The 27,750-nt window shown below is 38.5% G+C and overlaps 1 protein-coding gene across 2 annotated transcripts in view; it reads right to left on the bottom strand.

Moving 5' to 3' along the window:
• Positions 1-27,750, bottom strand: part of CWF19L2 (CWF19 like cell cycle control factor 2) — a 156,959-nt gene that overhangs the window by 9,518 nt on the left and 119,691 nt on the right. Inside the window, exons 15-17 of one of the 2 annotated variants that reach the window (XM_060399260.1) lie at positions 25,700-25,855; positions 20,934-21,014; positions 10,288-10,939 (exon numbers count right to left, since the gene is read on the bottom strand). In XM_060399260.1, the coding sequence (XP_060255243.1) occupies positions 10,697-10,939; positions 20,934-21,014; positions 25,700-25,855 (480 nt within the window). In that variant the 3' untranslated portion in view covers positions 10,288-10,696. Of the gene's footprint in view, positions 1-10,287; positions 10,940-20,933; positions 21,015-25,699; positions 25,856-27,750 lie in introns of those variants that run through there. The other variant, XM_012095379.4, reaches the window with a different exon arrangement.

Below are 27,750 nucleotides of genomic sequence, written 5' to 3'. Positions count from 1 at the left end.
CCAGGACATGGAAACAACCTAGATGTCCATCAGCAGATGAATGGATAAGAAAGCTGTGGTACATATACACAATGGAGTATTACTCAGCCATTAAAAAGAATATATTTGAATCAGTTCTGTTGAGATGGATGAAACTGGAGCCGATTATACAGAGTGAAGTAAGCCAGAAAGAAAAACACCAATACAGTATACTAACACATATGTATGGAATTTAGAAAGATGGCAATGATGACCCTGTATGTAAGACAGCAAAATATAACGGACTTTGGGACTCAGAGGGAGAGGGTGGGATGATTTGGGAGAATGGCATTGAAACATGTATACTATCATGTAAGAATCAAATCACCAGTCTATGTCTGATGCAGGATACAGCATACTTGGGGCTGGTGCATGGGGATGACCCAGAGGGATGTTGTGGGGAGGGAGGTGGGAGGGGGGTTCATGTTGGGATTGCATGTACACCCGTGGTGGATTCATGTCAATGTATGTCGAAACCAATACAGTATTGTAAAGTAAAATAAAGTAAAAATAAAAATTAAAAAAAAAGAAGGAAGAAGAGGAGGAAGAAATAAAAAATAAATCAAAGTTATAAAACCAAAAAATAAAAAAAAATAAATAAATAAAAAGCAGAGACATTACTTCGCTAACGAAGGTCCATCTAGTCAAAGCTATGGTTTTTCCAGTGGTCATGGATGGATGTGAGATTTGGACTATAAAGAAAACTGAACACCAAAGAATTGATGCTTTTGAACTGTGGTATTGGAGAAGACTCTTGAGAGTCCCTTGGACTGCAAGGAGATCCAACCAGTCCATCCTAAAGTGACCAGTCCTGGGTGTTCATTGGAAGGACTGATGTTGAAGCTGAAACTCCAATACTTGGGCCACCTGACGCGAAGAGCTGATTCATTTGAAAAGATCCTGATGCTGGGAAAGATTGAGGGCAGAAGGAGATGGGTACGACAGAGAATGAGATGGTTGGATGACATCACTGACTTGATGGACATGAGTTTGGGTGGACTCCAGGAGTTGGTGATGGACAGGGAGGCCTAGCATGCTGTGGTTCATGGGGTCGCAAAGAGTCAGACACGACTGATCAATTGAACTGAACTGATGTCCATGTGTAGAGTGGTGTCTTGTGTTGTTGGAAGTTGGTGTTTGCTATGACCAGTGCATTCTCTTGGCAAAACTCTGTTAGCCTTTACTCTGCTTCCTCTTGTACTCAAAGACCAAACTTGCCCATTACTCCAGGTTTCTCTTCACTTCCTACATTTGCATTCCAGTCCCCTATGATGAAAAGCACATCTCTTTTTTGGTATTAGTTCTAGAAGGTCTTATAGTTCTTCATAGAACGTTTCAACTTCACCTTCTTTGGCATTAGTGGTTGGGGCATAGACTTGGAATACTGTGATACTGATTGAATGGTCTGCCTTGGAAACAAACAGAGATCATTCTGTCATTTTTGAGATTGCACTGAAGTACTGCATTTCAGACTCTTTTGTTGACTATGAGGGCTACTCCCTTTCCTCTATGGGATTCTTGCCCACAGTGGTAGATATAATGGTCATTTGAATTAAATTTGACTACTGCTGTCCACTTTAGTTCACTTATTCCTAAAATGTCGATGTTCACTCTTACCATCTCCTATTTGACCACTTCCAATTTACCTGGATTCATGGACCTAACATTGCAGGTTCCTATGCAATATTGTTAACAACATCAGACTTTACTTTCCCCACAAAACACATCCATAACTGGGCGCTATTTCTGCTTTGGCTCAACCTCTTCATTCCTTTTGGAGCTATTGCTCTGCTCTTCTCCAGGAGCATATTGGACACCACCAACCAAGGCAGTTCATCTTTCAGTGTCGTATCTTTTTGCCTCTTCATACCTTCATGGGCGAAGAAAGCGATGGCATCCCACTCCAGTACTCTTGCCTGGAAAATCCCATGGACAGAGGAGCCTGGTAGGCTGTAGTCCATGGGGTAGCGAAAAGTCGGACACTACTGAGTGATTTCACTTTCACTTTTCACTTTCATGCACTGGAGAAGGAAATGGCAACCCACTCCAGTGTTCTTGCCTGGAGAATCCCAGGGATGGTGGAGCCTGGTGGGCTGCCGTCTATGGGGTCACACAGGGTTGGACACAACTGAACCAACTTAGCAGCAGCAGCAGCAGCACCTTCATGAGGTTCTCAAGGCAAGAATGCTTAAGTGGTTTGCCATTCCCTTCTCTAGTGGACCATGTTTTGTCAGAACTCTCCATGACTTGTCCATCTGGGGTGGCCCTACAACAGCGTGACTCAGTTTCATTGAATTACATCTTTCTACTTAATTATATATATTTTGTATTGTGCCCTCCAGAAGGCATGCCTTGGGAAGAGATAGTGTAGTGTGATAGGGTGGAAGAAGAGTGGTCATCTTGAAATAGTATAAAGCAATTAAAACTGGGGCCTATAAAGAGTTGTATAGGTTATAGGAAAAGTTTAAGTTAAAAAATCAGTTTACAAACTAGTATATAACATAAAATGCAGAGAAATGGTTACTACTCGTGCTTTTTAAAAAATATTTTCACATTTTAAAGTAAAATTTAAAACACATATGACATACACAGTTAGCCAAAAAATAGATGGACAAGACTCTAATCACATTTCTGTTACTTATAACTATAACTTTAGACAAGTTATTTAAGATCTGTGAGTCTTATGATAAATATGAAGAGCTCAGAAGTCTGCTGTGAGGATCAAATAGAAAAATGCATATTAAGTACACAGACTAATGTTTGGCAAAGAGAATATTATTCAAATATTTTCATTTCCATCTCCTATTAATACTGCTTTGTGCAAATCTAGTAGTCAAAAAAAAAAATGGAAGACTCCATTAAAATATTTTTGCTATCTAAATAGATCAACGTGTGAAACATGAATATGAATGGCTAAAATTATATTGAAGACTACATGGATAAAGAACAGGACTCTCCAGGAAGGGATCTTGAGGAATCAACTTATGATAACAGTGTCCATGTTTTTTGTTGGTATGATATTGTATTTTGCAGAAAAATGGCTTCCTAAATATGTCAATGCTCTAATTCCCTATTTGCCATAAATAAATTACATTATAAGGCAAAAAGGGCTTTGCAGATATGATTAAGTTAGGGATCTTGAAATGGAAAGATTATCTCAGGTTATACAGGATATGACAGAAAGGTCAGAGTCAGAGAAAGACTGGAAGATCTTATACTGGTTGGCTTTGAAAGAACCACAAGCCATGGAATGCAGCTGACTTCCAGAAACTGAAAACAGCAAGGAAATGGATTCTCCCTAAGAGCCTCAAAAAAAAGCAGGCCTGCTGACATCTTGATTTTAAACCCATTTCATATTTGTGACTCCCAAACTTATGAGATAATACATATGTTATTTTTAAAGCACTAAGTTTGTGGTAATTTGTATATACACAGCAAAGCTCAACAACATATTGTATAATTTCCAAGATGAACACGCTGTCACAAACAACTCTTCTCTCACTGAAGGATGCAAAAGGTACAACCTATGCTCTTGCTAGAAGAGTTATTAGTCAGTAGGCACTGCGAAGGCTCCATTATCAAAGTACACATACATTTAGTACTCCCCTTTTCTTGCCCTGACCAGCAGGAGTGAAAGAAGTTGAAACTTTGTACCACCCACGAAGAGTACTGACAGAATTACAGCAAAAAATTTTATTGATGATAGAAAAACAGTAGTATTTGTTTTCCGCTTTAAACATTCCAGTCTTCAATCCTGACTTTCTATAATTGTCCTCATATTTAAAGATCCCGGGGTAAACACAAATTTTCCTTGAGGTGGACTTTGCTTAGTTTTGAAAGTCAAACCCAAGATCTCTTAGATGTTTTTCAACTGCTACAGTTATCACGGAATTAAATTTCAAAATCATAATAAAAAGTTGAGAAGAATTCATGTAAACTGTCTTGAGAATTAAAAAAAACTGTCTTGTGAAAAAGATCACTTTCTTGACACCTTAGTGAATATCATGCAACCCCTCTGCAATTAACATTCAGACATCTTTCCCTTGCATATATTCATGAACTTCACACTATACTGAAAATAAATCAAAAGACCTAGAGAAAGTAGATAAAACAGACATTAAAACAAGTTTATACTCACACAAATAAAAACATAAATGAACAGAGAATCAGAATGAAGTATTAATAGGCAAATCTGTACTAATAGCCAAGAATCTACTATGGGAAAAAAATCACCACCCCCAATACACATACAAAATACTTAATGAAACTAAGGAGATGGGAGAGAGGGCTGCTTTTTTATGGATGTAGAGTTTTTTTAAAAGAAGCATAATGAGATTTCTTCAGAATTAAAGTTAAAATAGATCAAGTTTGTTCACTTCATGCTCAGAAACATTTATCATGTTAAAAAGACACTGGAAAGCTTAACTTTGTAAAAAGTGACCTGCTTTGAAATTATTCTTAGACTCAAGTTCTCGTCACAATTCCATCCACATAATTATTAAATCCTAAAACTAAGAGGGACTTCAAGAGGTCATCTAGTTCATTCCCAAGTTGCTCTGGCTCTCAAATAGTCTCAGATAAAACACTACATGGCGATTTAGAAAAGAAACCACTTCAAAGTTAAATATGTAATAACCATTGCAAGAAGAATCTGTATGTATGTTTCTTACTGGTTAAATGAAAATATTAACCCTCCAGGAACTTATTTCAGGTATATATTCAGATTAAAATAAATAAACTTGCAGTAGATACTAGACTGTTTTTGTTCAGGTGCTAAGTCATGTCCTATTCTTTGTGACCCCATGGACTGCAGCAAGCCAGGCTTCCCTGTCCTTCACTGTCTCCTGAAGTTTGCTCAGACTCATGTCCATTGAGTTGGTGATGCCATCCATCTCATCCTCTGCTGCCCTCTTCTCCTGCCCTCAATCTTTCCCAGCATCAGGGTATTTTCCAATGAGTTGCCTCTTCACATTAGGTAGTCAAAGGACTGGAGCTTCAGCATCAGTTCTTCCAATGAATATTCAGGGTTGATCTGCTTTAGGATTGATTGGTTTGATCTCCTTGCTGTCCAAGGGACTCTCAAGTCTTCTGCAGCACCACAATTTCAAAGCATCAATTCTTCAGCACTCAGCCTTCTTTATGGTACAGCTCTCACAACCACAGTTATGACTACAGCGACCTTTGTTGGCAAAGTCATGTCTCTGCTTTTCTTATACACTGTCTAGGTGGGTCACAGCTTTTCTTTCAAGGAGCAAGCATCTTTTAATTTCGTGGCTGCAGTAACCATCCACAGTGATTTTGGAGCTGAAGAAAAGAAAATCTGTCACTCTTTCCATTGTTTCCCCATCTATGCGCCATGAAGCAATGGGACCAGAAGCCATGATCTTCATTTTTTGAATGTTGAGTTTTATGTCAGCTACTTCACTCTCCTCTTTCACCTTTACCAAGAGGCTCTTTAGTTCCTCTTCTCTTTCTGCCATTCGAGGTATCATCTGCATATCTGAGATTGTTGATATTTCTCCTGGAAATCTTGATTCTTGTCTGTGATTCATCCAGACTGGCATTTTGCATAATGTACTCTGCTTAGAAATTAAATAAGCAGGGTGACAATATACAGTCTTGATGCATTCTTTTTGCAATTTTGAACCAGTCTGTCATTCCAAGTCAGGTTCTAACTATTGCTTCTTGACCTGCATACAGGTTTCTCAGGAGGCAGGTAAGGTGGTCTGGTATTCCCATCTCCTTAAGAATGTTCCATAGTTTGTTGTGATCCACACAGTTAAAGCCTCTTCATTCTTTCTGGAGCTATTTCTTTGCTCTCTCCCAGTAGCTTATCAGGCACCTTCCAGCCTAGGGCGTTATCTCCTGGTGTCATAGCTTTTTGCCTTTTCATACTGTTCATGGGCTTTTCGAGGCCAGAATACTGGAGTGGTTTGCCATTCTCTTCTCCAGAGGTACTAGATGGCTTACCAATAAAATATTGCATATATAGTAGTTATCATGGAGTTCATATATGTTAACTTATATCTATCAATATATATACTTGTTTTAAACTGATATTTAAGTTCAAAGACATTCTAAAAGATCTATTATTTTTTATTCCCCCTACATGTTTTCTATTTTTGATGTCCTATTTTACATCTTTATGCCTATCCCTTAGCTGTTTATTTTAGTTATACTTAATTTTATCATTTTTGTCTTTTAACTTTTTAAAAATTCAGTTTAAAAAAATACTTATTTGGCTGCATTGGGCCTTAGCTGTGGCATGCAGGATCTTTGATGCCACGCGCCCAGGGCTCTCCAGTTGCGGCATATGGGATTTGTCACCCCATGACATGTCAGATCTTTGTTCCCTGACCAGGGTCGAACTTGCATCTGAAGGTGAATTCTTAACCACTGGACCATCAAGGAAGTCCCTCTAATAGTTCTACTTTTTGAGATTTGTTTTTTAAACCTTCTTATTTTATACTGGGATATACCTTATTAACAATGTTGTGATAGTTTCAGATGAACAGCAAAGGAACTCAGGCATACATATGTATGTATCCATTCTTCCCCAAACTCCCCTCCCATCCAGGCTGTCATGTAACACTGAGCAGAGTTCCATGTGCTATACAGTAGGTATTTGTTGCTTATCCATTTTAAATACAGCAGTGTGAACATGTCCATCCGAAACTCCCTAATTATCACTTCCTCCCGGCAACCATAAATACGTTCTCTAAGTCTGTCTCTTTCTATTTTTTAAGGAAGTTCTTTCGTATCATTTCTTTTAGATTCGACATATAAGGGATGTCACACAATATTTCTCCTTCTCTACCTAAATTACTTAACTCAGTATGACACTCTCTAGAGTAGGAGGGTTCCTTTCTCTCCACACCTTCTCCAACATTTATTTTTGATGATATTCATACTGCCTGGTATCATTTCTTTACTATTATTCAACTTCTCTATGGCTGTTTCTTAAGCTATAAGATAGGGAAAAAGAGGGGGAGTTCAAGAAATCGGAGAAGGTGATGGCACCCCACTCCAGTACTCTTGCCTAGAAAATCCCATGACGGAGGAGCCTGGTAGGCTGCAGTCCATGGGGTCGTGAAGAGTCGGACACAACTGAGCGACTTCACTTTAACTTTTCACTTTCCACTTTCATACATTGGAGAAGGAAATGGCAAACCACTCCTGTGTTCTTGCCTGGAGAATCCCAGGGATGGCGAAGCCTGGTGGGATGCTGTCTATGGGGTCACACAGAGTCAGACACAACTGAAGCGACTTAGCAGCAGCAGTAGCAGTTCAAGAAGTCAACATATAAATGTCCTGGAGCTACTAAGCATTTAATAAAGGTTTGCTCTAAGGCTATCGTGGTAGGTGTTTTATATATCTCTCTTCTTGGGTGAAATGTTTTATCAAGTCCTTAGTCCATTCATTAGGTAAGTTTTAAGGGGCTTTTCTATCAGTATTTATAAGTATTTTAAATATTAACAATATCAGCTCAGTTCAGTTCAGTCACTCAGTCATGTCTGACTCTTTGTGACCCCATGAACTGCAGTGTGTCAGGCCTCCCTGTTCATCACGAACTCCCGGAGTTCACCCAAACTCTTGTCCATGGAGTCGGTGATGCCATCCAGCCATCTCATCCTCTGTCGTCCCCTTTTCCTCTTGCCGCCAATCCCTCCCAGCATCAGAGTCTTTGCCAAGGAGTCAACTCTTCGCATGAGGTGGCCAAAATATTGAAGTTTCAGCTTTAGCATCAGTCCTTCCTAAGAACATCCAAGACTGATCTCCTTTAGAATGGACTGGTTGGATTTCTCTGCAGTTCAAGGGACTCTCAAGAGTCTTCTCTAACACCAAAAGCATCAATTTTTTGGCGATCACCTTTCTTCACAGTCCCACTCACAACCATACATGACAACAGGAAAAACCATAGCCTTGACTAGACGGACCTTTGTTGGCAAAGTAATGTCTCTGCTTTTGAATATGCTATCTAGGTTGGTCATAACATTCCTTCCAAGGAGTTAAGCGTCTTTTAATTTCACGGCTGCAATCACTATCTGCAGTGATTTTGCAGCCCCCACAAAAAAAGCCTGACAGTGCTTTCCACTGTTTCCCCATCTATTTACCATGAAGTGATGGGACCAGACACCATGATCTTCATTTTCTGAATGTTGAGCTTTAAGCCAACTTTTTCACTCTCCTCTTTCACTTTCATCAAGAGGCTTTTTAGCTCCTCTTCACTTTCTGCCATAAGGGTGGTGTCATCTGCATATCTGAGGTTATTGATATTTCTCCCCGCAATCTTGATTCCAGCTTGTGCTTCTTCCAGACCAGCGTTTCTCATGATGTATTCTGCATAGAAGTTAAATAAGCAGGGATACAATATACAGCCTTGATGTACTCCTTTTCCTATTTGGAACCAGTCTGTTGGTCCATGTCCAGTTCTAACTGTTGCTTCCTAACCTACATATAGGTTTCTCAAAAGGCAGGTCAGGTGGTCTGGTATTCCCATCTCTTTAAGAATTTTCCATAGTTTATTGTGATCCACACAGTCAAAGGCTTTGGCATAGTCAATAAAGCAGAAATAGATATTTTTCTGGAACTCTCTTGCCTTTTCCATGATCCAGCAGATGTTGGCCATTTGATCTCTGGTTCCTCTGCTTTTTCTAAAACCAGCTTGAACATCTGGAAGTTCACGGTTCACGTATTGCTGAAGCCTGGCTTGGAGAATTTTGAGCATTACTTTATTAGCATGTGAGATGAGTGCAATTGTGTGGTAGTTTGAGCATTCTTTGGCATTGCCTTTCTTTGGGATTAGAGTGAAAACTGACCTTTTCTAGTCCTGTGGCCACTGCTGAGTTTTCCAAATTTGCTGGCATATTGAGTGCAGCACTTTCACAGCATCATCTTTCAGGATTCAAAACAGCTCAACTAGAACTCCATCACCTCCACTAGCTTTGTTTGTAGTGATGCTTCCTAAGGCCCACTTGACTTCACATTCCAGGATGTCTGGCTCTCGGTGAGTGATCACACCATCATGATTATCTTGGTCATGAAGATATTTTTTGTACAGTTCTTCTGTGTATTCTTGCCACCTCTTCTTAATATCTTCTGCTTCTGTTACGTCCATACCATTTCTGCCCTTTATCGAGCCCATCTTTGCATGAAATGTTCCCTTGGTATCTCTAATTTTCTTGAAGAAATCCCTAGTCTTTTCCATTCTGTTGTTTTCCTCTATTTCTTTGCATTGATCACTGAGGAAGGCTTTCTTATCTCTCCCTGCTATTCTTTGGAACCTTGCATTCAGATGCTTATATCTTTCCTTTTTCCCTTTGCTTTTCACTTCTCTTCTTTTCACAGCTATTTGTAAGGCCTCCCCAGACAGCCTAACCTCTGTCTTATCTGTCCCAGTTAGTGAGAGAGAAGAGATTTAAATGAAATCAATGACATCTGCTAACTTTGTGGGTTCTTCTTATCTAAGTTTAAAAGGTATCTTTCTTTCAGAAGTCTAGCCAAAAATACAATTCTATTGTGTTCTAAATTGTTGTTAAAACCTAATTCTAATTTTGTTGTACACTCTGAAGCCTTGACTTTAGCAGGGAGCAACAGGAGGGGGCAGATGTTAGCTGTGTGTTTGCCATATATGGCCTTCATTATTTTGAGGTATATTCCCTCTATGTCCACTTTCTGGAGAAATTTATCATAAATGGATGCCAAATTTTATCAAAAGCTTTTTCTGCCATCTATTGAGATGATCACATGGTTTTTATTTTCAATTTGTTAATGTGGTATATCACACTGATCGATTTGAATAGTGGAAAATTCTTGCAATTCTGGGTTAAATCTCACTTGATCACGGTATATGATCTTTTTAATATATTGCTGGATTCAGTCTGCTATTAGTTGTTGAGGATTTTTTCATCTATGTTCATCAGTGATACTGAACTCTAATCTTTTTTGTGATATCTTTGTCTGGTTTTAGTATCAGGGTGATGCTGGACTCAAATAGATGAGTTTAGAAGCATTTCTTCCTCTGCAATTTTTTGGAATAGTTTCAGAAGGATAAATGTTAGGTAGAATTCAGCTGTACAGCCATCTGGTTCTAGATTTTTGTTTGCTGGAAAATTTTAAATTACTGACTCAATTTCAGTACTGGTAATTCGTCCATTCATCTTTTCTGTTTGTGCTTGGCTCAGTTTTGGAAGATTATACCTTCAAAAGGCCCCAAATAGCCAAAACAATCTTGAGAAAGAAGAACAAAGCTGGAAGAATTATGCTCCCTGACTTCAGATCATACTCTTTAATACAAAGCTACACCCATCAGAACAGTTTGATACTGGCATTGAAAACAGACACAGATCAATGGAACAGAACAGACAGCCCAGAAACAAACTCACGCACCTATGGTCACCAAAAGGAACCAAGAATATACAATGAAAAAAAGACAGTCTCTTCAATAAACAGTGCTGGGAAAACTAGACAGATACATATAACGAAGTGAAATTAGAACATTCTCTAACACCATACAAAAAATAAAAGTTAAAATGGATTAAAGGTCTAAAGTTAAGGCCAGATACTATAAAATGCCTACAGGAAAATAGAGAACATTCAGGGACATGAATCACAGCAAAAATATTTGTATCCATCTCCTGCTGCTGGTGCTGCTAAGTCACTTCAGTCATGTCTGACTCTATGCGACTCCACAGACAGCAGCCCACCAGGCTTCCCCATCCCTGGGATTCTCCAGGCAAGAACACCAGAGTGGGTTGCCATTTCCTTCTCCAATGCATGAAAGTAAAGAATGAAAGTGAAGTCGCTCAGTCGTGTCCCACTCTTCGCGACCCCATGGACTGCAGCCTACCAGGCTTCTCCGTCCATGGATTTTCCAGGCAAGAGTACTGGAATGGGGTGCCATTGCCTTTTCTTCCATCTCCTGGAGTATATTAAATAAAAGCAGAAGTAAAGAAATGGGACCTAAGCAAACTTAAAAGCTTTTGCACAGCAAAGGAAATTATCAACAAACTTTAAAGACAACCGACTAAATGGGAGAAAATTTTTGCAAATTATATGACCAATAAGGGGTTAATCCAACATAAATAAACAGTTAATACAGCTCAATATAAAAACAAACAACCCACCCAACTAAAAAGGGGATAAAAAACTGAATTTTACCAAGGAGGAAATGAAGATGGCCACAGGCATACGAAAAGATGCTCAAAATCACTAACATCAGGAAAATGCTAATCAAAACCAAAGCCACAATGAGATATCACCTCACACCTTTATGGCTACTGCTAAAAATAAAACAAATAACAAAGTTGGCAAGGATATGAAGAAAAGAGAACCCTAAAACCCTATTGGTGGGAATGTAAATTGATGTAGCCACCAGGCAAAACAGTATAGAGGTTTATTAAAAAACTCAATATACAACTACCATATAACTCAGCAATTCCTCTCTTGGGTATATATATCTGAAAAAAACAAAAACACTAATTTGAAAAAGTATATGCATAGAATGTTTATGCTGTTGTTCAGTTGCCAAGTCATGTCCAAATCTTTGCAATCCCATGGCTGCAGCACTCCAGGCCTCCCTGTCCCTCACCATCTCCCAGAGTTTGCCCAAGTTCATGTCCATTGACTTGGTGATGCCATCCAACCATCTTATCCTCTGTTGCCTTCTTCTCTTTCTGCCTTCAATCTTTCCCAGCATCAGGGTCTTTTCCAATGAGTCAGCTCTTTGCATCAGATGGCCTAAGTACTGAAACTTCGGGATCACCATCAGTCCTTTCAATGAATATTCAGGGTTAATATCCTTCAGGATTGACTGGTTTGATCTCCTTGCTGTCCATGGGACTCTCAAGAGTCTTCTTCAGCACCACGGTTCAAAAGCATCAATTATTCGATTTTTTATGGTCCAATTCTCACATCTGTATATGATTACAGGAAAGACCACAACCACAACTATACAGACCATTAACAGCAAAATGATGTCTTTGCTTTTTAATACACTGTCTAGGTTTGTCATGGGCTTTCCTGGTGAGTCAGTAGTAAAGAATATGCCTGCAAGGCATGAGACGCAGGTTCGATCCCTGGATGGGGAAGACCTTCTGGAGGAGGGCAAGGCAACCCACTCCACTATTCTTGCCTAGAGAATGCCATTGACAAAGGAGCCTGGTGAGATATGGTCCATTGGGTGACAAAGAGTCAGACACAAATGAAGCAACTGAGCACTGTTTGTCATAGCTTTCCTTCCAAGAAGCAATCGTCTTCTAATTCCATGACTGCAGTCACCATACACAGGGATTCTAGAGCCCAAGAAGAAATCTTTCACTGCTTCCACCTTTTCCCTTCAATTTGCAATGAAGAGATGGGACCGAATGCCATTTTAGTTATTTTAATATTGAGTTTTAAGCCGGCTTTTCCACTCTCTTCTTTCACCCTCATCAAGAGGCTCTTTAGTTCCACTCACTTTCTGCCATTTGAGCAGTATCATCTGCATATCTGAGGTTGTTGATATTTCTCATGGCAACCCTCGATTCCACCTTGTAAGTCATCCAGCCCAGCATTTTACATGATGTACTAAGCTAAGCACATCATGTATAAGCTAAATAAACAGGGTGACAATAAACAGTCTCGTTGTGCTCCTTCCTCAATTTTGAACCAGTCCATTGTTCCATATAAAGTCCTAACTGTTGCTTCTTGACCTTCATACAGGTTTCGCAGGAGACAAGTAAGATGATCTGATATTCCCATCTCTTTAAGAATTTTCCACAGTTTGTTATGATCCACACAGTCAAAGTCTCTAGCATAGTTAATGAAACAGAAGTAGATGTTTTTCTGGAAATCCCTTGCTTTCTCTATGATCCAGTGAAAATTGGCAATTTTATCTCTGGTTCCTCTGCCTTTTCTAAACCCAGTTTGTACATCTTGGAAGTTCTTGTTTCACATAATGCTGAAGCCTAGCCTGAAGGATTTTGAGCATAACTTTACTAGCATGGAAAGTGAGTCCAAGTGTCCAGTAGTTTGAACATTCTTTAGCACTTCCTTCTTGGGAACCGGGATATTGATTGACCTTTTCCAGTCCTGTGGCTACTGTTAGGTTTTCTAAATTTGCTGACATATCGAGTGCAGCACTTTAACAGCATCATCTTTTAGGATTTTAAACAGCTCTGCTGGAATTCCATTACCTCTACTAGCTTTATTGGCAGCAGTGCTTCCTAATGCCCTTTTGACTTCACACTCCAGGATGTCTGGCTCTAGGTGAGTGATCATACCATTGTGGTTATTCAGGTAATTAAGTGTCAGGAACCGCGTTTGGCATTACTGACAAAATGGAGGCACAGCCCCAACCCCCCTCTCTTTGTCCCTCTCTTTGACCCGGGATGAAGGAGTTAGGCCTTGTAACGCTGACTTGTTTTTTCCTTTCCTCGGCTGAATTGACTGAAAAGAATATTAAGGTGCTTATTGTTCTTGAGAGGAGCATGAGAAGGCACAAAGCCTTCTGCAGCTGTGCTCAGAGAATAATTCATAAAGTTAATCATTGAAATTTGATCAAGGACTTTTGCAGAAGAGTGTTCCAGGGTGAGCACGTAGGCTGCAGCTTGAGGCCATGGGAGGGATTGCCATCTGAAGCCTATTTGTGAGCAAAGTGTTTTTATGGCAAAGGAGCTTGCTGCATTTAGGGCTTAGTAATAATTAAAATAGTTAGAAGCTAAAGATTTAAGGAATGTTGTAATGTTAGTACATTCTGCTATAGCTCATAGAGATTAGGAACTTTAGCAATATTAATAGCTAGAAGCCCTTTTTAAGAAACAGTGAGCTTAGGATACTAGGGACAAACAGGAGTTAGAAAGATAAGATATAAGCTGAGGTTTGTGGTATGCAGCCCAGACTTAAGCACGAGTTACAGTGTAATCACGAGTTAAAGTAAAACACTACTCTGAGAGAACCGCTGGAGCAGAAACTCTGTTTGAAGGGCAACAATGATTTATGGAGACAATAAATCTGGGTGAGGGGAAATTGAAAATGTCAAACCTCTGACCTAATGCTTTTGTAAAAGTATAAAAAGAATCTTAAGCTTGAAATAAAGTTACACAGTCCAAGAAAATTCAGAGGCTGCATCATACTTGCCGACACCATTCCTCCCTTCGGGTTAAATCCCTGGCTGCTGGAGCTGGACTCGGGCAATAAAGATCTTTGGTGTATAGTTCTTCTGTGTGTTCTTGACATCTCTTCTTGATCTCTTCTGCTTGTTAGGTCTTCACCATTTCTGTCCTTTACTGTGCCCATATTTACATGAAATGTTCTTTTGATATTTCCAATTTTCTTGAAGAGATCTCTGGTCTCCTTCATGGTCACTGCCTTGTCATGCTGAAGGGGCTTGTGTAACTCTATGAAGCTATGAACCATGCCATGCAGGGCCACCCAAGACAGATGGTTTCCACTGGAGAGTTCTGACATAATGTGGTCCACTGAAGGAAGGCGTGACAAACCACCCTAGTATTCTTGCTACGAGAACCCCATGAACTGTGTAAAAAGCCAAATGTTCATCAGTTCATTTCACTCACTCAGCCGTGTCTGACTCTTTGTGACCACATGGACTGCAGCATGCCAGGCTTCCCTGTCCATCACCAACTCCTGGAGCTTGCTCAAACTCAGGTCCATCGAGTTGGTGATGCCATCCAACCATCTCATCCTCTGTCATCCTCTTCTCCTCCTGCCTTCAGTCTTCCCCAGCTTCAGAGTCCTTTTCCAATGAGTCAGTTCTTCACATCAGATGGCCAAAGTACTGGAGTTTCAGCTTCAGCATCAGTCCTTCCAATGAATATTCAGGACTGATTTCCCTTGGGATTGACTGGTTGGAAAATGTTCATAGCAGCATTATTTACAATAGCCAAGATATGAAAGCATCTTAAGTGTCCATCAACAGATGAATGGACAAATATGTTAAAAAGAACAGAATTTTGCTATCTGCAGCAACATGGATGGACTTGGATGGCATCTGGCATTATGGGAATCGAAGAAAGGCAGAAAAGGACAAATACTATATGATATCACTTATACGTGGAATCTAAAAAATGCAACAGACTAATGAATAAAGGGGAAAAGAAGCAGACATACAGATATAGAGAACAAACTGGTGGTTACCAGTACCAATGAGCAGGGGCAATATGGGGTTGGGGAGTTGAAGATACAAACTATCATGTGAAATATAGGCTCAAGGATGTATTGTACAACATGGAAAACACAGCCAATATTTTGTAATAACTGTAAATGGAAAGTAAACTTTTAAAATTGTATTAAATTTCTTTAAAATTTTTTTTATATTTTCTGCAAAAGTTAGCATTTACTATTTTCTTTTTTTTGTTTATTTAATTTAATTAATTTATTTATTTATTTAATTTTAAATCCTTAATTCTTACATGCGTTCCCAAACATGAACCCCCCTCTCACCTCCCTCCCCATAACATCTCTCTGGGTCATCCCCATGCACCAGCCCCAAGCATGCTGTATCCTGCGTTGGACATAGACTGGCGATTCGATTCTTACATGATAGTATACATGTTAGAATGCCATTCTCCCAAATCATCCCACCCTCTCCCTCTCCCTCTGAGTCCAAAAGTCCATTATACACATCTATGTCTTTTTTCCTGTCTTGCATACAGGGTCGTCATTGCCATCTTTCTAAATTCCATATATGTGTTAGTATACTGTATTGGTGTTTTTCTTTCTGGCTTACTTCACTCTGTATAATCGGCTCCAGTTTCATCCATCTCATCAGAACTGATTCAAATGTATTCTTTTTAACAGCTGAGTAATACTCCATTGTGTATATGTACCACAGCTTTCTTATCCATTCATCTGCTGATGGACATCCAGGTTGTTTCCATGTCCTGGCTATTATAAACAGTGCTGCGATGAACATTGGGGTACATGTGTCTCTTTCAATTCTGGTTTCCTCGGTGTGTATGCCCAGCAGTGGGATTGCTGGGTCATAAGGTAGTTCTATTTGCAATTTTTTAAGGAATCTCCACACTGTTCTCCATAGTGGCTGTACTAGTTTGCATTCCCACCAACAGTGTAGGAGGGTTCCCTTTTCTCCACACCCTCTCCAGCATTTATTGCTTGCAGATTTTTGGATCACAGCCATTGTGACTGGTGTGAAGTGGTACCTCATTGTGGTTTTGATTTGCATTTCTCTAATAATGAGTGATGTTGAGCATCTTTTCATGTGTTTGTTAGCCATCCATATGTCTTCTTTGGAGAAATGTCCATTTAGCTCTTTGGCCCATTTTTTGATTGGGTCGTTTATTTTTCTGGAATTGAGTTGCATTAAGTTGCTTGTATATTTTTTAGATTAGTTGTTTGTCAGTTGCTTCATTTGCTATTATTTTCTCCCATTCAGAAGGCTGTCTTTTCACCTTGCTTATAGTTTCCTTTGTTGTGCAGAAGCTTTTAATTTGAATTAGATCCCATTTGTTTATTTTTGCTTTTATTTCCAGAATTCTGGGAGGTGGATCATAGAGGATCCTGCTGTGATTTATGTCGGAGAGTGTTTTGCCTATGTTCTCCTCTAGGAGTTTATAGTTTCTGGTCTTACATTTAGATCTTTAATCCATTTTGAGTTTATTTTTGTGCGCGGTATTAGAAAGTGATCTAGTTTCATTCTTTTACAAGTGGTTGACCAGTTTTCCCAGCACCACTTGTTAAAGAGATTGTCTTTACTCCACTGTATATTCTTGCCTCCTTTGTCAAAGATAAGGTGTCCATATGTGTGTGGATTTATCTCTGGGCTTTCTATTTTGTTCCATTGATCTATATGTCTGTCTTTGTGCCAGTACCATACTGTTTTTGATGACTGTGGCTTTGTAGTAGAGCCTGAAGTCAGGCAAGTTGATTCCTCCAGTTCCATTCTTCTTTCTCAAGATTGCTTTGGCTATTCGAGGTTTTTGTATTTCCATACAAATCTTGAAATTATTTGTTCTAGTTCTGTGAAAAATATGGCTGGTAGCTTGATAGGGATTGCACTGAATTTGTAAATTGCTTTGGGTAGTATACTCATTTTCACTATATTGATTCTTCCGATCCATGAACATGGTATATTTCTCCATCTATTAGTGTCCTCTTTGATTTCTTTCATCAGTGTTTTATAGTTTTCTATATATAGGTCTTTAGTTTCTTTAGGTAGATATATTCCTAAGTATTTTATTCTTTTCGTTGCAATGGTGAATGGAATTGTTTCCTTAATTTCTTTTTCTACTTTCTCATTATTAGTGTATAGGAATGCAAGGGATTTCTGTGTGTTGATTTTATATCCTGCAACTTTACTATATTCATTGATTAGCTCTAGTAATTTTCTGGTGGAGTCTTTAGGGTTTTCCATGTAGAGGATCACGTCATCTGCAAACAGTGAGACTTTTACTTCTTCTTTTCCAATTTGGATTCCTTTTATTTCTTTTTCTGCTCTGATTGCTGTGGCCAAAACTTCCAGAACTATGTTGAATAGTAGCGGTGAAAGTGGGCACCCTTGTCTTGTTCCTGACTCTCTTAAATTTTTAAAAAGAGAAAAGACTTCTAAATGGTTTTACTTTTGAATTAAAACTGTCTCCAATAATGCAGATTTCAATCTTTTGTCTGGGATATAATAAAGGTAATAAAGGATATAAAAAAGGAGATTCTATTAGTCACATGTATCAGGAGTCTGGATTTCCAAAAGAAATGTGATAGAAATATTCTAGTGATATCTTCTATAATAAGGGTCAGCAAAATTTTAAAAACTTATAAAAAACTTTTTAAAACCTATAATAAAAGTTTTAACTTAAATAAAAATAATTTGGGCATTGCACATCATAAACTTTTTATTGTAACTCTCAATTCTGCCCTTGTAGCATGAAAGCAGCCAAAGACAGTACTCATAAAAGGATGTATCTATGTTACTATAAAACTTCATTCACACAAACAAGCAGCAGGCTGGATTTAGTACAAAGAATGCAGTTGCCAACTCTTGCACCAGAATATAAGCTACAAAAAGTCTTTGCTCTGCTTCATTATGTATAAATGTACCTAGAACACTGCCTGGTAAATAGCAGGCATTCAAATATACATTCACATAATACTCTTTTCATAGAAAAAGAAAAAGAAATCTATAGTTCTATTATATATCTAGTCCATTTAATGTGTATTTCTAGAAAAGAAGGAGGTCACTACAGAAGTACTCACCTTAAGTTTTACTTCAATTTAAAACGACTTGAAAATCAAGATTAAACTATGGAGCATGGTTAGTAAGGTCTCTAAAAAAAAAAGGTATTCATAATCTAACTCAACTACTATTTTAAAGGAACATAACAGTAGACCTATGTATAGGCACCCTCTCCCCACAAAAAAGGAGCGAGACATAGACTGGCGATTCAATTCACATGATAGTATACATGTTAGAATGTCATTCTCCCAAATCATCCCACCCTCTCCCTCTCCCTCTGAGTCCAAAAGTCCGTTATACACATCTGTGTCTCTTTCCCTGTCTTGCATACAGGGTCGTCATTGCCATCTTTCTAAATTCCATATATGTGTTAGTATACTGTATTGGTGTTTTTCTTTCTGGCTTACTTCACTCTGTATAATCGGCTCCAGTTTCATCCATCTCATCAGAACTGATTCAAATGAATTCTTTTTAACGGCTGAGTAATACTCCATTGTGTATATGTACCACGGCTTTCTTATCCATTCATCTGCTGATGGACATCTAGGTTGTTTCCATGTCCTGGCTATTATAAACAGTGCTGCGATGAACATTGGGGTACATGTGTCTCTTTCAATTCTGGTTTCCTCGGTGTGTATGCCCAGAAGTGGGATTGCTGGGTCATAAGGTAGTTCTATTTGCAATTTTTTAAGGAATCTCCACACTGTTCTCCATAGTGGCTGTACTAGTTTGCATTCCCACCAACAGTGTAGGAGGGTTCCCTTTTCTCCACACCCTCTCCAGCATTTATTGCTTGCAGATTTTTGGATCGCAGCCATTCTGACTGGTGTGAAGTGGTACCTCATTGTGGTTTTGATTTGCATTTCTCTAATAATGAGTGATGTTGAGCATCTTTTCATGTGTTTGTTAGCCATCCGTATGTCTTCTTTGGAGAAATGTCTATTTAGTTCTTTGGCCCATTTTTTGATTGGGTCGTTTATTTTTCTGGAGTTGAGCTGCAGAAGTTGCTTGTATATTTTTGAGATTAGTTGTTTGTCAGTTGCTTCATTTGCTATTATTTTCTCCCATTCAGAAGGCTGTCTTTTCACCTTGCTTATAGTTTCCTTTGTTGTGCAGAAGCTTTTAATTTTAATTAGATCCCATTTGTTTATTTTTGCTTTTATTTGGGAGAATGACATTCTAACATGTATACTATCATGTGAATTGAATCGCCAGTCTATGTCTAACGCAGGATGCAGCATGCTTGGGGCTGGTGCATGGGGATGACCCAGAGGGATGTTGTGGGGAGGGAGGTGGGAGGGGGGTTCATGTTTGGGAATGCATGTAAGAATTAAAGATTTTAAAATTTAAAAAATAAAAAACTAAAAAATTAAAAAAAAAAAAAAAAACAAAAAAAAAAACACAAAAATCTGCAAGCACTAAATGCTGGAGAGGGTCTGGAGAAAAGGGAACCCTCCTACACTGTTGGTGGGAATGCAAACTAGTACAGCCACTATGGAGAACAGTGTGGAGATTCCTTAAAAAATTGCAAATAGAACTACCTTATGACCCAGCAACCCCACTTCTGGGCATACACACCGAGGAAACCAGAATTGAAAGAGACATGTGTACCCCAATGTTCATCGCAGCACTGTTGATAATAGCCAGGACATGGAAACAACCTAGATGTCCATCAGCAGATGAATGGATAAGAAAGCCGTGGTACATATACACAATGGAGTATTACTCAGCCGTTAAAAAGAATTCATTTGAATCAGTTCTGATGAGATGGATGAAACTGGAGCCGATTATACAGAGTGAAGTAAGCCAGAAAGAAAAACACCAATACAGTATACTAACACATATATATGGAATTTAGGAAGATGGCAATGACGACCCTGTATGCAAGACAGGAAAAAAGACACAGATGTGTATAACGGACTTTTTGGACTCAGAGGGAGAGGGAGAGGGTGGGATGATTTGGGAGAATGGCATTCTAACATGTATACGATCATGTAAGAATTGAATCGCCAGTCTATGTCTGACGCAGGATACAGCATGCTTGGGGCTGGTGCATGGGGATGACCCAGAGAGATGTTATGGGCAGGGAGGTGGGAGGGGGGTTCATGTTTGGGAACGCATGTAAGAATTAAAGATTTTAAAATTTAAAAAGTAAAAAACTAAAAAAAAAAGAAAACAAAAAAACTTGACCTATACATAATATGTATAAACTATACTATGAACACAATAATATTTCATAAACTTCAATAAATTATTATTCATTAGAAACTTTAATGTAAAAAAAAAAAAAAAAGGAGCGAGAAATAGAGTTTTAAATTCAAAACAGGATCTTTAGGAGAGACCAATGTTTTTCTCATTACAAATTCAGTAACAAGAAAGCATCTTTCCTCACTTGTCCCACAGAGGCTGACAATCTCATAAGAAGAACTTTCATGGCTGAGAATCTCATAAGAAGAATTTTCACGGCAGTCTTATGGCTGTCATAACCACTTATAAGGACTACTGCAGAGGGCCGGAAAATCAGGAATAAATATTCATATAAGCCATTAGACAAATAAGGATTTGCTAGACCAGGTAAGATGAAAATGATTTCTTCTTCATTTATAGAATTATATGTACTTCACCTTTGGTCACTGAGCCAAATGGTCTCTTTCTCAAATAAGATATGGAAATTACAAAGATTCTAACAGTAGGGTTATTTCTTTTATTAAGAAAAAGTAATACTTACAGACTTTCTGATGTCTTTTGAAGAGAGATCAATCAATTTCTTGTTTATAGACCATTCTTCATCAGATTCCATTATGGCTTTCTAAGAAATAGCCATTTGTTAATGAAAATATACAAGTAAATACAAAGAGGCAGCTTAAAAATAAAGTAATACAGTGAATTAGCTATAGGGTATACTATACATGTTAGGTCATTATTTTTAATAAATTAACCCTTTAATTTCTGTTACTTAAAATTGGAATTTCTTGATTTCATACAAGTCTGCTCTTCACCCAAATTGATTCTATATTGCTCATTCTATACTCCTGTACATAAAAATTCACAAATTTCCTACTCCATTCATAGCATGTGTGCATGCTTACTTAGCCTTTCAGCTGTGTCTGACTCTTTGTGACCCCATGGACTGTAGCTTGACAGGCTCCTCTGTCCATGAGATTACCCCAGCAAGAATACTGGAGTGGCTTCTATTTCCTCCTCCAGGGGATCTTCCCAAACCAGCGATCAAATCCATGTCTCTTGCATCTCCTGCATTGGGAGGCAGATTTGTTTTTGTTTTTTTAATTGGAGGCTGATTACTTTACAAGAATACAAGTAAATTAATGCAAAAAAGAAATGCAAAAAAAGCAAAATGGCTGTCTGAGGAAGCCTTACAAATAGCTGTGAAAAGAGGAGAAGCAGAAAGCAAAAGAGAAAAGGAAAGCTATACCCATTTGAATGCAGAGTTCCAAAGAATAGCAAGGAGAGATAAGAAAGCCTTCCTCAGTGATCCCTGCAAAGAAATAGAGGAAAGCAATAAAATGGGAAAGACTAGAGATCTCTTACAAGAAAATTAGAGATACCAAGGGAACATTTCATGCAAAGATGGGCTCAATAAAGGACAGAAATGGTATGGACCTAACAGAAGCAGAAGATATTAAGAAGAGGTGGCAAGAATATACAGAAGAACTGTATAAAAAAGATCTTCACGACCCAAATAATCACGATGGTGTGATCACTCACCTAGAGTCAGACATCCTGGAATGCGAAGTCAAATGGGCCTTAGGAAGCATCACTACAAACAAAGCTAGAGGAGGCAATGGAATTCCAGTTGAGCTATTTCAAATCCTGAAAGATGATGCTGTGAAAGTGCTACACTCAATATGCCAGCAATTTTGGAAAACTCAACAGTGGCCACAGGACTGGAAAAGAAGCCCAATCCCAAAGAAAGACAATGCCAAAGAATGCTCAAACTACCGCACAATTGTACTCATCTCACACGCTAGTAAAGTAATGCTCAAAATTCTCCAAACCAGGCTTCAGCAATACGTGAGCCATGAACTTCCAGATGTTTAAGCTGGTTTTAGAAAAGGCAGAGTAACCAAAGATCAGATTGCCAACTGATGTAATCAAAAAAACAGGAGAGTTTCAGAAAAGCATCTATTTCTGCTTTATTGACTATGCCAAAGCCTTTGACTGTGTGGTTCACAATAAAGTGTGGAAAATTCTGAAGGAGATGGGAATACCAGACCTCCTGACCTGCCTCTTGAGAAATCTGTATGCAGGTCAGGAAGCAACAGTTAGAACTGGACATGGAACTGGTTCCAAATAGGAAAAGGAGTACATCAAGGCGATATATTGTCACCCTGCTTATTTAACTTCTATGCAGAGTACATCATGAAAAATGCTGGGCTGGTAAAGCACAAGATGGAATCAAGATTGCTGGGAAAAATATCAATAACCTCAGATATGCAGATGACACCACCCTTACATCAGAAAGCAAAGAACTAAAGAGCCTCTTGATGAAAGTAATAGAGGAGAGTGAAAAATTTGGCTTAAAACTCAACATTTGGGAAACTAAGATCATGGCATCTGATCCCATCACTTCATGGAAAATAGATAGGGAAACAATGGACAGTGACAGATTTTATTTTCTGGGGCTCCAAAATCCCTGCAGATGGTTACTGCAGCTATGAAATTAAAAGATGTTTACTCCTTGGAAGGAAAGTTATGACCAATGTAGACAGCATATTAAAAAACAGAAACATTACCTTGCCACCAAAGGTCCATCTAGTCAAGGCTATGGTTTTTCCAGTAGACATGTATGGATGTGAGAGGTGGACTATAAAGAAAGCTGAGCACAGAAGAAGTAATGCTTTGGAACTGTAGTGTTGGAGAAGACTCTTGAGAGTCCCTTGGACTGCAAAGAGATCCAACCAGTCCATCCTAAAGGAAATCAGTTCTGAATACTCATTGGAAGGACTGATGCTGAAGCTGAAACTCCAATACTCTGGCCACCTGATGCGAAGAACTGACTCATCTGAAAGAACCCTGATGCTGTGAAAGATTGAAGGCGGGAGGACAAGGGGACTACAGAGGATAAGATGGTTGGATGGCATCACCGACTTGATTGACATGAGTTTGAATAAACTCCAGGAGTTGGTGATGGACAGGGAGGCCTGGCATGCTGCAGTCCATGGTGTTGCAAAGAGTCGGACACGATGGAATGACTGAACTGAACTGAACTGAATTACAATATTGTGGTGGTTTTCTGCCATACATTGACATGAATCAGCCATGGCTTGACATGTGTCCCCCGGTCTCAAACCCCCTCCCATAACCCTCCCTGTTCCATCCCTCTGGGTTGTCCCAGTACACCATCTTTGAGTGCCCTATTTTATGCCTCAAACTTGGACTGGTCATCTATTTCACATTTGTTAATATACATGTTTCAATGCTATTCTTTCAAATCATCCCACCCTCATGGCAGGTAGATTCTTTACCACTGAGCACCCTGGGAAGCCCACTCCATTCAGAGACATCAACTCAAATAAATTCAATTTGCTTTATTGCTCTTCTTTGAAATACAAGAAGTTATTTATGTGCTTTCTGGTAACCAAATACTTGAACTATTTCTGGTTACAGAAAAAAGGAGCAAAATTGTATGGGGAAAAAAAGACATAGAAATGGAATTATACGACTTATCTAAGCTAATCAATATGACTAACATGTATTGCAAAAAATATGTAATAGAAAGAAGCACTAGGGTGATAAGTATAAAATATTCTCATTTTTATATAACATCACTATAATGAAGCAAATTTAAATGTGAAATTAATATTCAAATAAGCACAATATACTGCTACTCCCTATTTAAAAGACATGTGTTTCTTGTGTTGATACTATAATGTAGTACATTTGATAGAAAACTGAAGCCAGATCAAATAAATACATCTTTAATGATCATATAAGAGTTAGTACAGAAAAGTGATATATCATTCTTCTAAAAGATGACACTTCTATCACCCACCACTGAGCAACAGTAGCTGCTTATGTTGTGCCCTATATACTTCAATACTTACATTCATAATCTAGTACTCTACTGAGGAAGTGTAAGAGAAAAAGAAAAGATACTGAAGAAAAGCATAATAATCTCTTTCTCAATTTATTCTGTTTAATACAGGACTGATATGGAGTTGCAGATTATCTGGCTTGTCTGTATTTTAATAGTATGACATTTCAAAGCAAATAATCAGATTGGTTTTCAAAATTTCTACAGGAAAAGTAGATTTCACCACCTCATCAACCTTAATAGGTTTCATAATTCTTTTTTAAAAATAATCCTTTTTACTGGGATTTGTAGTCCATATTAATCAACTTTACAATCCTACACTGTCTAAACTTTGCAAGTTTCTATATCACCTCAACAAAACATTATCTTTTTAAAATGTAGATGTTACTATTCCATATATAGTTCTACATTTACAAATTTATATTAGTCCATAAATTATACTGCACTCAGGTCAGTATTAAAGAAAGGTTATTTAGCCTAACCTGCCTGAACATTATGGGCTTTCCTAGTGGCTCCATGGTAAAGAAACCACCTGGCTAAGCAAGAGACCCAGATTTGATCCCTGGGTCAGGAAGACACCTGAAGAAGGAAATGACAACACACTCCTGGGAAATCCCATTGACAGAGAAGCCTGGCAGGCTACAGTCCATGGGGTCACAAAACAGTCAGACATGGCTTAGCGACTGAGCACACACGGATGCATGCTCGAACATTAAAATGAAACCTAATTGTTTAAGAACTCTAATCATTTATTGAAATCTTCAAAAATGCATGGTAAGGTTAGATTTTGGTTTCTTTTTACAAACAGCATGATGAAATATTAAATACTAAGACTTACAGCAATAACTTATCTCAGCAATTGTAATTTGTACTGTTTGCATATAACCATCTCTGACTCTGATGAACTTCAATGTTAAGTTTTCTAGAGTTATGACTATAATTTTAAACTTGAAAGTACTTCAAGGTAAAACTCTGATTTTTCATTTGAGAAATTAACATAGAAGTTATTAATTACTATTTGCTAGTATATTCACACTTATAAATAAGCATGCTTTTAAAGGTCAAAATTTCAAATTTCTTTCTTCAAAAATTTAAACAGCAGAATCTTTTGTGCTTTAAATCATTTTTTAATGATATAAAATTTGATAAGTATGAGTGAAGTCGCTCAGTTGTGCCCAACTCTCTGCGACCCCATGGACAGTAGCCTGCACCAAGCTCCTCCGTCCATGGGATTTTCAAGGCAAGAGTCCTGGAGTGGGTTGTCATTTCCTTCTCCAGGGAATCTTCCAAACCCAGGGATCGAACCCAGGTCTCTCACACTGTAGACAGATGCTTTACCATCTGAGCCACCAGGGAAGAAAAATATCAGAATAAATATAACTATTCATAAAACCATAATACAGTAAAAAATAAATATGTATGTAAAGACTTATAAATACCTTAAAATAGATGGGAGCCATATCACCCACTTCCTTTGGGAGAGGAATACATTCATAAACCATATGGTACTGTTTCTTCATGTTCATATTTGTTTCTAAAAAGATACAGTCCAATCCTTTATCTTCAAACATTTTCACCAACGATTTTCTAAACATCTGAAGAAAGCAAAATGCTAGGTAAATAAAGCAATGATAGGAGATTCAAAATATGAAAACAATAAAAAGTGTAGCAAATTATTTTAAAATAAAAAAGAAATATTAAACAATGTTGGAATTCTATAATATTATCTTACAGTTACCTTACTTTCTAAATCTACCACATTTCACATAGCTAAGCAACATTTTTTTTTTACCTGAAACTCACTCTGCTCAGTATTATGTATATATCACAAACAGTTTCAGTAAACTAAGAAAAGGAAGTGATAAAATCAAAACTACGTGGTAAATTACATACAACTAACAGTAAAATCACTTTTCCAGTGGTCATGTATGGATGTGAGAGTTGGACTGTGAAGAAAGCTGAGTGCTGAAGAATTGATGTTTTTGACTTGTGGTATTGGAGAAGGCTCTTGAGAGTTCCTTGGACTGCAAGGAGATCCAACCAGTCCATTCTAAAGGAGATCGGTCCTGCGTGTTCTCTGGAAGTAATGATGCTAAAGCTGAAACTCCAGTACTTTGGCCACCTCATGCGAAGAGCTGACTCATCAGAAAAGACTCTGATGCTGAGGGATTGGGGGCAGGAGGAAAAGGGGATGAAAGAGGATGAGATGGCTGGATGGCATCACTGACTCGATCCACGTGAGTTTGAGTGAACTCCGGGAGCTGGTGATGGACAGGGAGGCCTGGCGTGCTGCGATTCATGGGGTCTCAAAGAGTCGGACACGACTGAGCAACTGAACTGAACTGAACAGTAAAATCATACAAAAACAACCAAAAACCAAAAGTAAGTACTCTGAGCAGGTAGGCATCCCTGAAAGTTCAGTGAGACAAGCAGAATTCACTTCCAGTTGTTTTTCTGACCTCAAAGTAACTTCATTCGCTGGTTCCCTTTGTATGTGTCCTACAAGGAGATCCAACCAGTCCATTCTGAAGGAGATCAGCCCTGGGATTTCTTTGGAGGGAATGATGCTGAAGCTGAAACTCCAGTACTTTGGCCACCTCATGCGAAGAGTTGACTCATTGGAAAAAACTCTGATACTGGAAGGGATTGGGGGCAGGAGGAGAAGGGGATGACGGAGGATGAGATGGCTGGATGGCATCACTGACTCAATGGACATGAGTCTAAGTGAATGCTGGGAGTTGGTGATGGACAGGGAGGCCTGGCGAGCTGCGATTCATGGGGTCGAAAAGAGTTGGACACGACTGAGCGACTGAACTGAACTGAACCCTTCACTTGCAAATTTTCATTCAGCATAAGTTCCTCAAGATTCAACCAGGTTATGTTAAGACCCTGCCTTATTACTGCCATGTAGAGACAGCAGTTCAGGTTTGCCATTCAAGCCTCTCTTGACATCCAAAACAGAGAAAGGATACAAATTACTGCTGGGTAGGGAGTGGGAGTTCTAGATTCCCATGAGGTCTCCTCTGACTATTTAATACTGATCCTTCATCACTATTCTATTTTCCACTTCACTCTTTTTATATATAAACAAGAGCAAGTAGGGGGAAAAAATCAAATAATGGTAATTTAACAGGAACTAAAATGTTACCTAAGAAGCAACAGATAGAGGAGTCACTATGCCTTCCTAACCACAGCTAAGTATAAGTTCAGCATAGTCTCTTTACTTCAGATAATTTGCTGCTGAAGTCTTAGCTAATACCTATGATCTCATGGTAGGTGACTGTCAACTAAATCATTATAGATGATTATAGACAATTGGTTCACCTTTTTAAAATTGTCTGACTTTGTTATTATACTTTCTAAAATCACATTAATGGTGACAATGTACATACAATATAGTTAAATTATGATAAAAATAATAATAAAATATAGGTATAAATATCTATATGATAAAATCGATCATTTAAGTTTTATACTTCCCATGCCTCCA

This window comes from Ovis aries, chromosome 15 (assembly GCF_016772045.2).
Source record: "Ovis aries strain OAR_USU_Benz2616 breed Rambouillet chromosome 15, ARS-UI_Ramb_v3.0, whole genome shotgun sequence".
In the NCBI taxonomy this organism is placed as follows: Eukaryota; Metazoa; Chordata; class Mammalia; order Artiodactyla; family Bovidae; genus Ovis; species Ovis aries.
Note: the sequence above shows the minus strand (reverse complement) of the source record. Positions and strands in the feature narration are given on the sequence as shown.